This window comes from Mobula birostris, chromosome 15, assembly GCF_030028105.1.
Source record: "Mobula birostris isolate sMobBir1 chromosome 15, sMobBir1.hap1, whole genome shotgun sequence".
Classification (NCBI taxonomy): domain Eukaryota; kingdom Metazoa; phylum Chordata; class Chondrichthyes; order Myliobatiformes; family Myliobatidae; genus Mobula; species Mobula birostris.
The window spans coordinates 27,465,327-27,477,478 of NC_092384.1; the positions used below are offsets into that span (position 1 = coordinate 27,465,327).

A 12,152-nucleotide genomic window follows, 5' to 3' on the forward strand; every position below is an offset into this window, starting at 1 on the left:
CATCTTGTTGGGCTTGTGTAGTACTGGCAAAAATAGATTTCCTGACTGCAGATTAGGAACCCCGTGCCTTCTGTACCATTCACATGGACTGTGTCCCAGTTACTATCAGTACCACTGAACTGCACTTTGTGATTGTCCTAAGGCTTTTGTGAATTATTTACAAATTTAAACAAGGGTTTCAACAGCACAAGGTGAAGGAGGTAAAGGAGGGCCATACCACTGAGATGAAATATGGTGGCATCTGTGTAAGTACAAGGTCACCTCCGGCAGCAAAGGTGTAAACAGCACAATTCAATCACAGACTACAACCATGAGGGAGGATAGAGCTCAGAGTTTACGCCAAAGCTTGAAGACACAGCTTTCTGTTTGAACAGTATTGCAAACAGTGACCAATTTCTCACTAGGAAATGAAAAATATCAGCAAATCTCTATTTTTCAATAAACATTATCATTATTACTTACTTTTCAAAAGTGTAGTTGGCCTGTTTTTATTAGCGTGTATCGTCTTCCTACGAAGTAGAGAGAGACTCTATAGAAAAGACATTACACTTGTTAAATTTCATATTCATTTTGTTTGTTTATTTTTGGAATCTAAGCATCATGAGTAAGACCAACATTTATTGCCCGTTGCTGAACACCTTTGAGAGGGAGTGGTGATGAAACGTTGTCGTATGTTTAGAGAGGATGCTTCCACAGGAGTCGGTAGAGAAGGGGTTCCAGGATTTAGGTGCCGTGATGATGCGGCACCTGTAACGTATTTCCACATCAGGATTTTGGAGGGGAATGTTCAGGCAGCCATTACTGCTCATGTCCTTCCTGATGGACCTGGGATCTACTGAGAGAAACGCTGGGTGATCTGCACTATAGTTTATCGACAGCTGGATCCAGATTTGATCATGTACAACTAAAATCTGCACATGCTTCCCTGTAATTCTGATACAGTGAATATTCTGATCAGAACACAATACCAGGGACTGATACTGAATTAAACCTGGCTTAAATACATCCAAATTCAGATCAACTGTAATTGACCTAGTAACTTATTGCTACCAATTTGCTTCATATTTGTCCTCTGAGAACTGTAATATCAATTTAAAGCCTCATGTTAGCAGTCTTAGTAGGATGATATCAAAATTACCCCAAAGCTTTATAATAAAGCTATATTTATTTCTACATTAAATTGATTTAATTCATAAACACAGGAAAAAGAAGTACCCCTGCTTCAAACAGCCCCAGAGTTTGTGGTCCTTTAGTTTTACCAGATCACTTAAGAAAGCAAGAAATGAGGGTACAGGATGGAATTTCGGAGACAAAGGCCCTGTTCTTGGATTATGGTGTTCAGTTCTGGTCACCTCATTGTAGGAAGGATGTGGAAGCTTTAGAGAGGGTGCAGAGGAGATTTACCAGGAAGCCATCCAGATTAGAGAGCATGTCTGATGAGGATAGGTGGAGCTAACTAAGGCTTTTTGGACAGGAGGATGAAAGATGACTTAATGGAGGTGTACAGGATGATAGAACACAGGTAGATTGGATAGCCAGAGTGTAATTAGTTAATACAAGGAGGTGTAACCTTGAGGTAATTGGATAAAAGACTAGAGGGAACGTCAGAGTAAGCTTTTTTTACACAAAGTGGTGTTTACGTAGAATGCCCTGGGGGTGGTGGTAGAGGCAGATACATCAGGGATGTTGAAGAAACTCTTACATGGATGACTGAAAAATGAAGGGCTCTGAAGGAAGAATAGTTAGGTTGATTTTGAGGGAGATTATAAGGCCAGCAGAACATATTGGGCTGAAGGACCATTACTACATTGTGATGTTTGATGTTCTTAAATATTCACTGCCCCAACATTTGAAATCCAAGAAAGACTTCAGTATGCATACAAAGAGAGAATAGGGTTATCCCAGGGTTTAACTGATGGTGTCTGATTGATTACAGGACATGTAGTATACACAATGACAATTCTGTGATGCTTGTCCAAGGCAGGGAAAGTTTTGAATATGTTCATCATTCAGGCTGACAACGAGAAACCCATAGAGGAAAAGACTGAAACTCCACTGAGTTGAAAGAAGGGACGAAAGCTTGATCTGGGCCATGGCTACATTACTGGAAGATCAGTCCTGACGGCTGGAATAACAATCCGGAGGAATGAGTGCAAATTCCAACATAGATGGATGAGGAATTTGAATTCAGACAACTAATATATCTAATGATGCAATGGCAACCAGGAAGCTTCTGTGTTGTCATAAAAATAACAGATTCACTTTGCTTTTCGGGGAAGGAAACTTGTTCTTACCCATATTGACGCATCTGTGACTGCAGATCATTGCCATATAATAAATTCACAAATCCACATGAAAATAGTCTAAAAAGCCACTCAGTTAAATGACAATTAGAGATGGTCAATAAATGCTAGTCTGGCTTGTGACCTTCGTACCCCATATATGTGAAAAGAAAGCAATATTGCTCATGCACCAAACTCTATGCAAACTACCACAATGAAGAATATTTGTCTAGTAAGTCAGCCTCAGTAAGGATCCCATAATCTTTGATGAGTCTTGGAAGAAATGCAAGGTATAAGCATCCCAGGTTATGAATGCCCAATTCATGGACACTTATATATTAAAAAATCTTGTAATATTATTAATAAGAAAGATCTGATGTATACACAAACATTTGTTCCAACAAATGGCAGAATTAGTTCGTTCTCTCCCTCTCTCTCTCTCTCTCTTTAATCATTGTTTTTTTTTCTAAACAGCCTCATGTGCTTTTCCTGCCATTTGTTACAAAACAATGGACGGATGGTTACAATACTGAGTTATTTTTCTATATTTTCTGAATAATGACAAAATTGACTTAAGATGTCTGTAAAAGTAGAGCCCGTTCATTACTGGGGGTGGCCTGTATTCAAGTGAAACCAATTCCCAATCTGACTGTCACAGATCATAGCCGTGTGATAGACTCTCAAATCCACCATAAAATGATCTAACAAGTCATACCTCAACTGGAGCCAAGACATCAGGGATATTCAATGAAACATTAGTTTTGTTGCTGATGATTTCTTCCTCCAAAGTTTCTACACCTGTGACATTTGCGTCTGTTTCACATAGTGGCTTTGTTGCATGACATGCCTAAATGGAGAAGATTTAGAAAGGATAAATGGATTGTCCAAAATTAAAGATACTTTTCATTACAAATTCAGACTTAAAGTGGTATTAGATAACAGGATGAATGATTTATTAATAAGCACACAATTGTTTCTAGATCCAACAATTAACTATGATTTCCATTGTTCATTGGATTTCACTGCTGAACCCAGTACTACGTATACTGGAATTGCTTAATGCTTTCTATTGAAAGCTATGCAAAACTTTTTAGGTGGGAGTTTATCTGGCGTTTTATTGTTTACATCTGCTGCCCATTATACATTGGAAAATCAAATTACAATGGCTATAAATAGATTCCTGATGTAATTTTCCCTGTTTACTACCAGAGGCAATATAAATCTATTTAAAAAAGCTAAAGTGAGTCAATACCCTTTGTAAAACAGATTATCATGCACAGAATAATACCTGGCCGCCAGTGAAGTAACTTGATTAACAGAAAAGAGAACATCCAAGTATGAAGCATTTTGGGGAAAGTAGAAAGAGTTCCAGAATAATTAGTATAAATTAATAAATTACTTGATTAGCAACACTCACAAGCTTCTGCTGAGCAATTGCGAGGTCCTTCAGAACATGGTCCACAATTTGACTGATCAAGGCAGTAGTGACATGGAGCTTCACTTCACTGTGACAACATGGAACAAAGACCATTTATTCGTTATCATCTTAATACTCACAGTAAATTCTGAAAATATGCAGTTTGACATTTCTACTCCTGATTCTCTTTTTTGGGCTACTTGTAATTAAACAGGAAGACATCCTGGAAAAATGCTGGTGAAATTTAACAGAACAGGCAAGACCTATGGAGAGAGAGTTCAAACTGATGGCCTTTCATCAGAATTTGAATCACACTTTATCAAATATTTATGTTCTCTTTTTCTCTGCAGGTGCTGCCTGACCTATGAGCATTTCAGGGATTTTTTGTCTTTACTTCAAATTTTGCAGCATTTACTGTTGATTGCTTTTCAATAAAATTAAGTAGTCCGCCCTGTGCTAATAACATCCATGGCATTCAGAAGGCAAAGACTCTCAACGTTAGTCTAACATGTGACTCAAATCAATGGGGGTGAAGGGCAAGGGAGGGGTAAGAATTATTATTATTATCAATGAAGGAACTCCTTCACATCAACTCCGTCACTTCAATTTGTTAATCTGTTAATATGATCCATTACCAAAACACAAAGCTCAACAAACTGTTTTCCTTTAATGTCTGAAGTAATGCTCATATATTTAACAATAACTTATCTCTTGGAATTGATTATAGCCTGATTTTCATTAAACAAGAACAAATAGCTTCCAAGAACTAAGCTCAGAGACATTTAGTTATTAAAAGAAAAAGGAAAATTAAGGGAAACTCACTAATAACTACCAAAGAGGAAAGTCACATGGCCCATCCCACATCCTTTTACTCATAATGCTTTCTCACATTCTGATGTTGATAAAGAGATGATGCTTATCTCCCAAACTTAAAAAGAAAGTGAGCAATAACATGCTCAATTCAGGTTTTTCAAAAAATGGACATTGGGGGTAGTTGTATGAAAATCCCTTCAATTTTCCTTCCCTAGCGAAATCTAGTTAATAAAGCCTTATGTTGTATTCCCGGGTAAAGGGATATGCAGACCTGAGCTTGTTCATGATCCCTAATCCTGTTTGATCAATAATCATGCTCCTTGCAAAGTTCTTGGGGTTGAATATTTTGTCAGATACGTTGCTGATGAGCTGTTCCTGCATGTTGACCTTCTGTAAAAGAGTGGGACACAGGATTCCGGTGGATTTCAGCAGCGATTGAATGATTGTCTAAGGAAAATGGAGAAAAAATATTTTGAATAGTTTTCATTTTCATATAATGATTTTAATAAATGATGACTGATTCACTGAAATTTCTAGATCAGGATACAAACATTGTTCACAAAGTTAAAATGTTGGCCACATTCAGGCAAACTCCTGAGTAGTACAGTTTACAGGGCAGGATCAACGGAATTAAGGTCAGTTTAAGGCAGATGAATCAGTTAGCAGTAATACACATTGAGTTTAATAATATCAGTTCTTGTCTCTATAAATACCAGTCATAATCCACAATATCCGACAAGAATCTTACCAAAACATTGTGAGAATACTGTCACAGTTACAAACCTCACACATAAGTGTTGCTGGTGAATGCAGCAGGCCAGGCAGCATCTCTAGGAAGAGGTGCAGTCGACGTTTCAGGCCGAGACCCTTCGTCAGGACTAACTGAAGGAACAGTGAGTAAGGGATTTGAAAGTTGGAAGGGGAGGGGGAGATCCAAAATGATAGGAGAAGACAGGAGGGGGAGGGATGGAGCCAAGAGCTGGGCAGGTGATTGGCAAAGGGGATACGAGAGGATCATGGGACAGGAGGTCTGGGAAGAAAGGCAAGGGGGGGGACCCAGAGGATGGGCAAGGGGTATATTCAGAGGGACAGAGGGAGAAAAAGGAGACTGAGAGAAAGAATGTGTGTATAAAAATAAGTAACAGATGGGGTACGAGGGGGAGGTGAGGCATTAGCGGAAGTTAGAGAAGTCGATGTTCATGCCATCAGGTTGGAGGTTACCCAGACGGAATATAAGGTGTTGTTCCTCCAACCTGAGTGTGGCTTCAGCTTTACAGTAGAGGAGGTCGTGGATAGACATGTCAGAATGGGAATGGGATGAGGAATTAAAATGTGTGGCCACTGGGAGATCCTGCTTTCTCTGGCAGACAGAGCGTAGATGTTCAGCAAAGCGGTCTCCCAGTCTGCGTCGGGTCTCGCCAATATATAAAAGGCCACATCGGGAGCACCAGACGCAGTATATCACCCCAGCCGACTCACAGGTGAAGTGTTGCCTCACCTGGAAGGACTGTTTGGGGCCCTGAATGGTGGTAAGGGAGGAAATGTAAGGGCATGTATAGCACTTGTTCCGCTTACATGGATAAGTGCCAGGAGGGAGATCAGTGGGGAGAGAAGGAACATTATTCTGGTATCTATCCCCCACTTTTCCTTCGCTACATCAACGACTGCATTGGCGCTGCTTCCTGCATGCATGCAGAGCTCGTTGACTTTATTAACTTTGCCTCCAACTTTCACCCTGCCCTCAAGTTTACAAGGTCCATTTCCGACACCTCCCTCCCCTTTCTAGATCTTTCTGACTCTGTCTCTGGAGACAGCTTATCCACTGATGTCTACTATAAGCCTACTGACTCTCACAGCTATCTGAACTATTCCTCTTCTCACCCTGTCTCTTGCAAAAACGCCATCCCCTTCTCGCAATTCCTCCGTCTCCGCTGCATCTGCTCTCAGGATGAGGCTTTTCATTCTAGGACGAGGGAGGTGTCGTCCTTTTTTAAAGAAAAGGGCTTCCCTTCCTCCACTATCAACTCTGCTCTTAAACGCATCTCCCCCATTTCACGTACATCTGCTGTCACTCCATCCTCCCTCCACCCCACTAGGAATAGGGCTCCCCTGGTCCTCACCTACCACCCCACCAGCCTCCGGGTCCAACATATTATTCTCCGTAACTTCCGCCACCTCCAACGGGATCCCAACACTAAGCACATCTTTCCCTCCCCCACTCTCTCTGCATTCCGCAGGGATCGCTCCCTACGCGACTCCCCTGTCCATTTGTCCCCCCCATCCCTCCCCACTGATCTCCCTCCTGGCACTTATCCGTGTAAGCGAAACAAGTGCTACACATGCCCTTACACTTCCTCCCTCACCACCATTCAGGGCCCCAAACAGTCCTTCCAGGTGAGGCAACACTTCACCTGTGAGTCGGCTGGGGTGATATACTGCGTCCGGTGCTCCCGATGTGGCCTTTTATATATTGGCGAGACCCGACGCAGACTGGGAGACCGCTTTGCTGAACACCTACGCTCTGTCCGCCAGAGAAAGCAGGATCTCCCAGTGGCCACACATTTTAATTCCACATCCCATTCCCATTCTGACATGTCTATCCATGGCCTCCTCTACTGTAAAGATGAAGCCACACTCAGGTTGGAGGAACAACACCCTATATTCCATCTGGGTAGCCTCCAACCTGATGGCATGAACATCGACTTCTATAAATTCTGCTAATGGCCCACCTCCCCCTCGTATCCCATCTGTTACTTATTTTTATACATACATTCTTTCTCTCACTCTCCTTTTTCTCCCTCTGTCCCTCTGAATATACCCCTTGCCCACCCTCTGGGTCCCCCCGCCCCTGTCTTTCTTCCCAGACCTCCTGTCCCATGATCCTCTCGTATCCCTTTTGCCTATCACTTGTCCGGCTCTTGGCTCCATCCCTCCCCCTCTTGTCTTCTCCTATCATTTTGGATCTCCCCCTCCCCCTCCAACTTTCAAATCCCTTACTCACTCTTCCGTCAGTTAGTCCTGACGAAGGGTCTCGGCCTGAAACGTCAACTGCACCTCTTCCTAGAGATGCTGCCTGGCCTGCTGCATTCACCAGCAACTTTGATGTGTGTTGCTTGAATTTCCAGCATCTGCAGAATTCCTGTTGTTTACAGTTACAAACCTATCCATTATCTTTTCCAAGGGTTAAAACTCAGAACAAGAGACGATGGACGAATATTAGGTCTAGTATAACATTGCAAGCCTTGTCATAATCTCTCCCTACATTTGTGCACTGAGGGGAGATTCTCTGCTTTCCAGCCCTGATCAGACCCCCACTGCCCATGGCCAATCTTAAAACCACTTTTGGTTTGCAGTTCTGAGTATTCACAGCTTAAAGAGGAGAGCCAGTTGTCTTCTGCCTTCAATGGTTTTGGTTCATAAAGTCTCCTGCAATTAGGCAGACTGAGAATGTCATCATCAACAATAGGTGCCAAGGCAATTCATTGCTTTCAATGCAGAGAAAATCAGTGAAACTCAGAAAGCTCCAGCATAAAATGGCGCTTCTGAATATGGGCGACAGCTTACCGACGGTTCATAAAGGAAGAAATACAACTAAATAGTTTATTAGCAACACTTCTGTGGAAAATCATAGTAAATGATCACTGTCAACAATGAATAGATGAGCGAAGGTGAGGCTGACTCGAGGGCCGAGGCAAGCGGGCGCAATGCAAACTTGGTACGAGGTGGAGGCACGTTCAAGGAGAAGTGGTCGGAGTGAGGTTGAGACCCGTTTCGGAGCTCGTCCATCTAAGCTGAGAGTGAGGTATGATCAATCATAGTCCAGGCCCAGTGTGTACCAGTACGATAGGGCCCAGGTCTCAGAGTGAGGATCAACCGGGTGTTTGGACAACGTAAATGCCGGGAGAGATGGATTGAAAAGGGTGGGTGTCGGGACCGGTGGCGAGAGTTTGGGCAGGCTGGTTCTGCTTGCTGCTCTGTGATATTTGCTCGGCTCTTCGCTGCACTGAGGCTGAGGCTGCAGGCCTGTTCTGGCTGCTCCAGGCATCATGTCTATGGACTCACTTTCGTTCTGAATGCTGTTGCTTGTTTTTATTGTTTACATGATCTGTGTGTGTGTTTTTTTCCCTCTCTCTTTCTCTGTGCACTGGGTGTTTTTTAGTTTTTTTTAAAAATGGGTTCTTTCAGGTTTCTTGTTTTGTGGCTGCCTGTAAGGAGATGAATCTCAAGGTTGTATAATTTATGCATATTTTGATAATAAATGTACTTTGAACTTTGAAGCCAAATGCAAGATGGGAGAGAAATATTACAGACGTCCCACCCTGCAAAAACTCATTTCAAGGAGGTAGCACCATCAATTTGCGGGAGACTTCCGGGAGAGGTGGGATGTCTGCGATAGAGTAGCTCCTTAGCAGCTGGCCAGCTAGTTTAATAACGTTAGCTATGCTAATGAACGAATGACACCTGTTAAACTCACCTCAACATGTCTTTTACATTTTAACCCATCATGGGCAATAGAAAAGTCACTGTTGCAAACAGTGCAGCGAGCGACACTGTCATTATTTTGACCTCTATTAGGCAGGGGTACACTTTAGTGTAGTACGGGGTGACGTACGTTTTATATTTTTTTGGAACGCTCTGCCATGGCGCGCTCTCACTCTCTCTCTGTCGTGGTCACTCGCGTGCTCTCATTTGCTTTCTCTCATGCTCTCGCTTGCTTTCTCTCTTTCTCTCTCTCTCGCTTGCTTGCTCTTGCGCTCTCTCTTGCTTTCTCTCTTGCGATCTCTCTCTCGCGCTTGCTTTCTCTCTTGCTCTCTCGCGCTCTCTCTCTTGCTTGCTTTCGCACTCTCTCACTCGTGCTCTCACTTGCTTTCTCTCTTGCGATCTCTCCCTCGTGCTCTCACTTGCTTTCTCTCTTGCATGCTCTCTCGTGGTCGCTCTCGCGCTCTCTCTTGCTTTCTCTTGCTCGCTCGTTCTCAAAAAAATTGATTTCCGTGACATCAATATAATTTGTGGGCATCAGGGAGCCACTATTCCTATGCGGGAGACTCCCGGAACTTCCGGGAGAGGTGGGATGTCTGATATTAAAGGAGCAACTACTGAGGATGTGGTTCCTTTACTAAGAGGGAGAACTAATTATAATGGTCTGAGACAAGAGAAGATCTGCAGATGCTGGAAATCCAAGCAACACACACACACACAAATGCTGGAGGAACTCAGCAGGCCAGGCAGCATCCATGGAAAAAAGTACAGTCGATGCTTTGAGCTGAGACCCTTCATGGTGAAACGTCAACTGTTTACCCTTTTCCATAGATGCTGCCTGGGCTTCTGAGTTCCTCCAGCATTTTGTGTGTGTTACAATGGTCAGAGAGTTCCGATTCTCCTCAGGAGTGGCAGGCCATATGCTAAGAGTTATATAGAGTCACATGGTCAGAAAGGCCCTACAGCTACCTATTTACTCACGCACTATACCAATCCCCTTTTATTCTCTCTCATTCCCATCCTCCCTGTTGCACTCTAATACGTCCACACTACACCGGATAATTTTGAAAACGAAGCTTTTTCTCTTCGTTTTGACCTTCCATCCACACTGAGCCGGCATTTTCAGCCCCCGAAAACGGAGATTTTCAGAAACGGTCTCCAGAGTGAATAAATCTGAAAACGCCGAATATCTGTTGTAGTGTGTACGGGGTAACCAGAGAGATTTAAAAACGCTGTCATGACAACACCTCAACAACAACACTTTTCTGCTTCTGCTTGGTACTGTGCAAGCACAGCCATACGGCTGTTATAACGCGCAGTCGGTGTGAACGGTGTGTGAGAGTTAAACTGTAAAGTGAGCTTTTTTGACTGTGTAAAAACGCTGTCATGACGGGCCGGAACAGATAGCCGCAGCGCGGCATTTCGTTGTTTTCTTGAACGCAACCCCCCACACAACCTAACAAGACGGCAACGAGACTGAAGCCAGAAGAATTAGAAATGTACTCACCAAATACTTTGACCCATAGCTTACTGAATGAATAAGTATACTCACTTTGCCCTGTTTTCTGCCCTTGCTTGTATGAAGGTGGTTTACCTATTTATGCAAGTACTTCTCTGACAATAGATGTGTAACAGCCTAATGTAACATTGTATAGAAATACAAGATAACTCTGATGCAGACACGTCTTAAACATTTAACAAGGTGCTTTATTAATGCAACAGAGTTAGTTTTTCAATGTTCGTCGTCAGCTGGGTCATACTGTCCGTGAACTCCCTGTCAGTTGCCTCCATACGCTCCAGTATTTGTTTTTTTTTAGTTTTAAGTCCTCCTGCGCGAGAGCCAACAGCAATTCCTTTCAAGCTTTTCTACTCTGTAACTGGACAAACGCGTACCAAGTATATTGTTTTCTCTTCGCTTGTTTTCTGTGTCCTGCGCATGCCCAGTAGGAGGAGATTCGCCCAAATATCCGTCTAATGTGGACGGAGATATTTTGAAAAACGCTTAGTGTGGACGCCTGTCGTTTTCACTCGAAACCGGCAATATTATCCGGCGTAGTGTCGACGTAGTCTTAATGGTGAATTAATCTACCAACACCGTAGGGATATAGGACGAAACCAGAACACCCGAGGACTCCACATGCTCACAGATAGAATGTGCAAAGACAGGATTGAACCCCTGGTTGCTGCAACTGTGTAGCTATACAGCAGCACCATTGTGTCATCCCATGTGTAATATCACACCTCATTCAAGAAAGGTGTTCGCATTCTACATTCAACTAGTTTGCACATGCAAGCCTCTTCTGTACAATTCTGATTTTTGTTCGCAAATTCTTCCACAGCCTTACTCCTCCCTATGTTTGTAGTCCCTTCAGTCCCAACATCCTCCCAAGATTTCTGTGGTTCTCAAGTTCTGGCTATTTGCAGGATGAGTTCAGCTACAGACTCAGAGGGCTGAAAGGTGTGCTTCATGACTCAATAACTATTGCCATTCCTTAGTTCTTCCGAGCCTATTTATTTGGATGTAGATGTATAGTTGTGAGGGAGAAGGGCAAGTAACTAATCTCATTCAAATTAATTAAACTTAAATATATTTAAAAGATTTATATTGCTTTTTGTTCTAAAATTTTAAGCATTTTTAATTGGGTATTTAATTTCTAATAGTTTTGGAATATCTGTCAGAAAAAGTGATGCAACGGACTTTTAACACCATAAATCAGCGAGTTGTTTTGTTATGTCTCCCCTCTCACTGTGAAGTCGGGACAACTCTTTTTCCCTTATTAGGGAGAGAGAGGGGAGAGAGAGGGGGGAGAAAGAGGGGGAGAGAGGGGGGAGGGGGAGAGAGGGGGGAGAGAGGGGAGGGGGAGAGGGGGAGGGAGGGGGAGAGGGGGAGGGAGGGGGGAGAGGGGGAGGGAGAGGGGGAGAGGGAGGGGAGAGTGGGGAGAGAGGGGAGGGAGGGTGGAGAGGGAGAAGAGGGGGGAAGGGGGAAGAGGGAGAGAGGGGGAGAGAGGGGAGGGGGAGGGGGAGAGAGGGGAGGGAGGTGGGGAGGGGGAGAGAGGGGAGGGAGGGGAGAGGGGGGAGGGAGAGAGGGAGGACACATGTGCATGCACCTGTGGTATGTTGAATAATGGGTGAACGAGCAATCTTTGGGGTACTGCAAGTCT

At 43.5% G+C, this 12,152-nt stretch overlaps 1 protein-coding gene across 1 annotated transcript in view; it reads right to left on the minus strand.

Annotated features, from left to right (window-relative positions):
* The window catches only part of carmil2 (capping protein regulator and myosin 1 linker 2), a 170,075-nt gene that overhangs the window by 39,595 nt on the left and 118,328 nt on the right, over positions 1–12,152 (minus strand). Inside the window, exons 27-30 of the mRNA XM_072279510.1 lie at positions 4,784–4,959; positions 3,700–3,787; positions 2,998–3,129; positions 463–529 (exon numbers count right to left, since the gene is read on the minus strand). Of these exons, the coding sequence (XP_072135611.1) occupies positions 463–529; positions 2,998–3,129; positions 3,700–3,787; positions 4,784–4,959 (463 nt within the window). The remainder of the gene's footprint in view (positions 1–462; positions 530–2,997; positions 3,130–3,699; positions 3,788–4,783; positions 4,960–12,152) is intronic.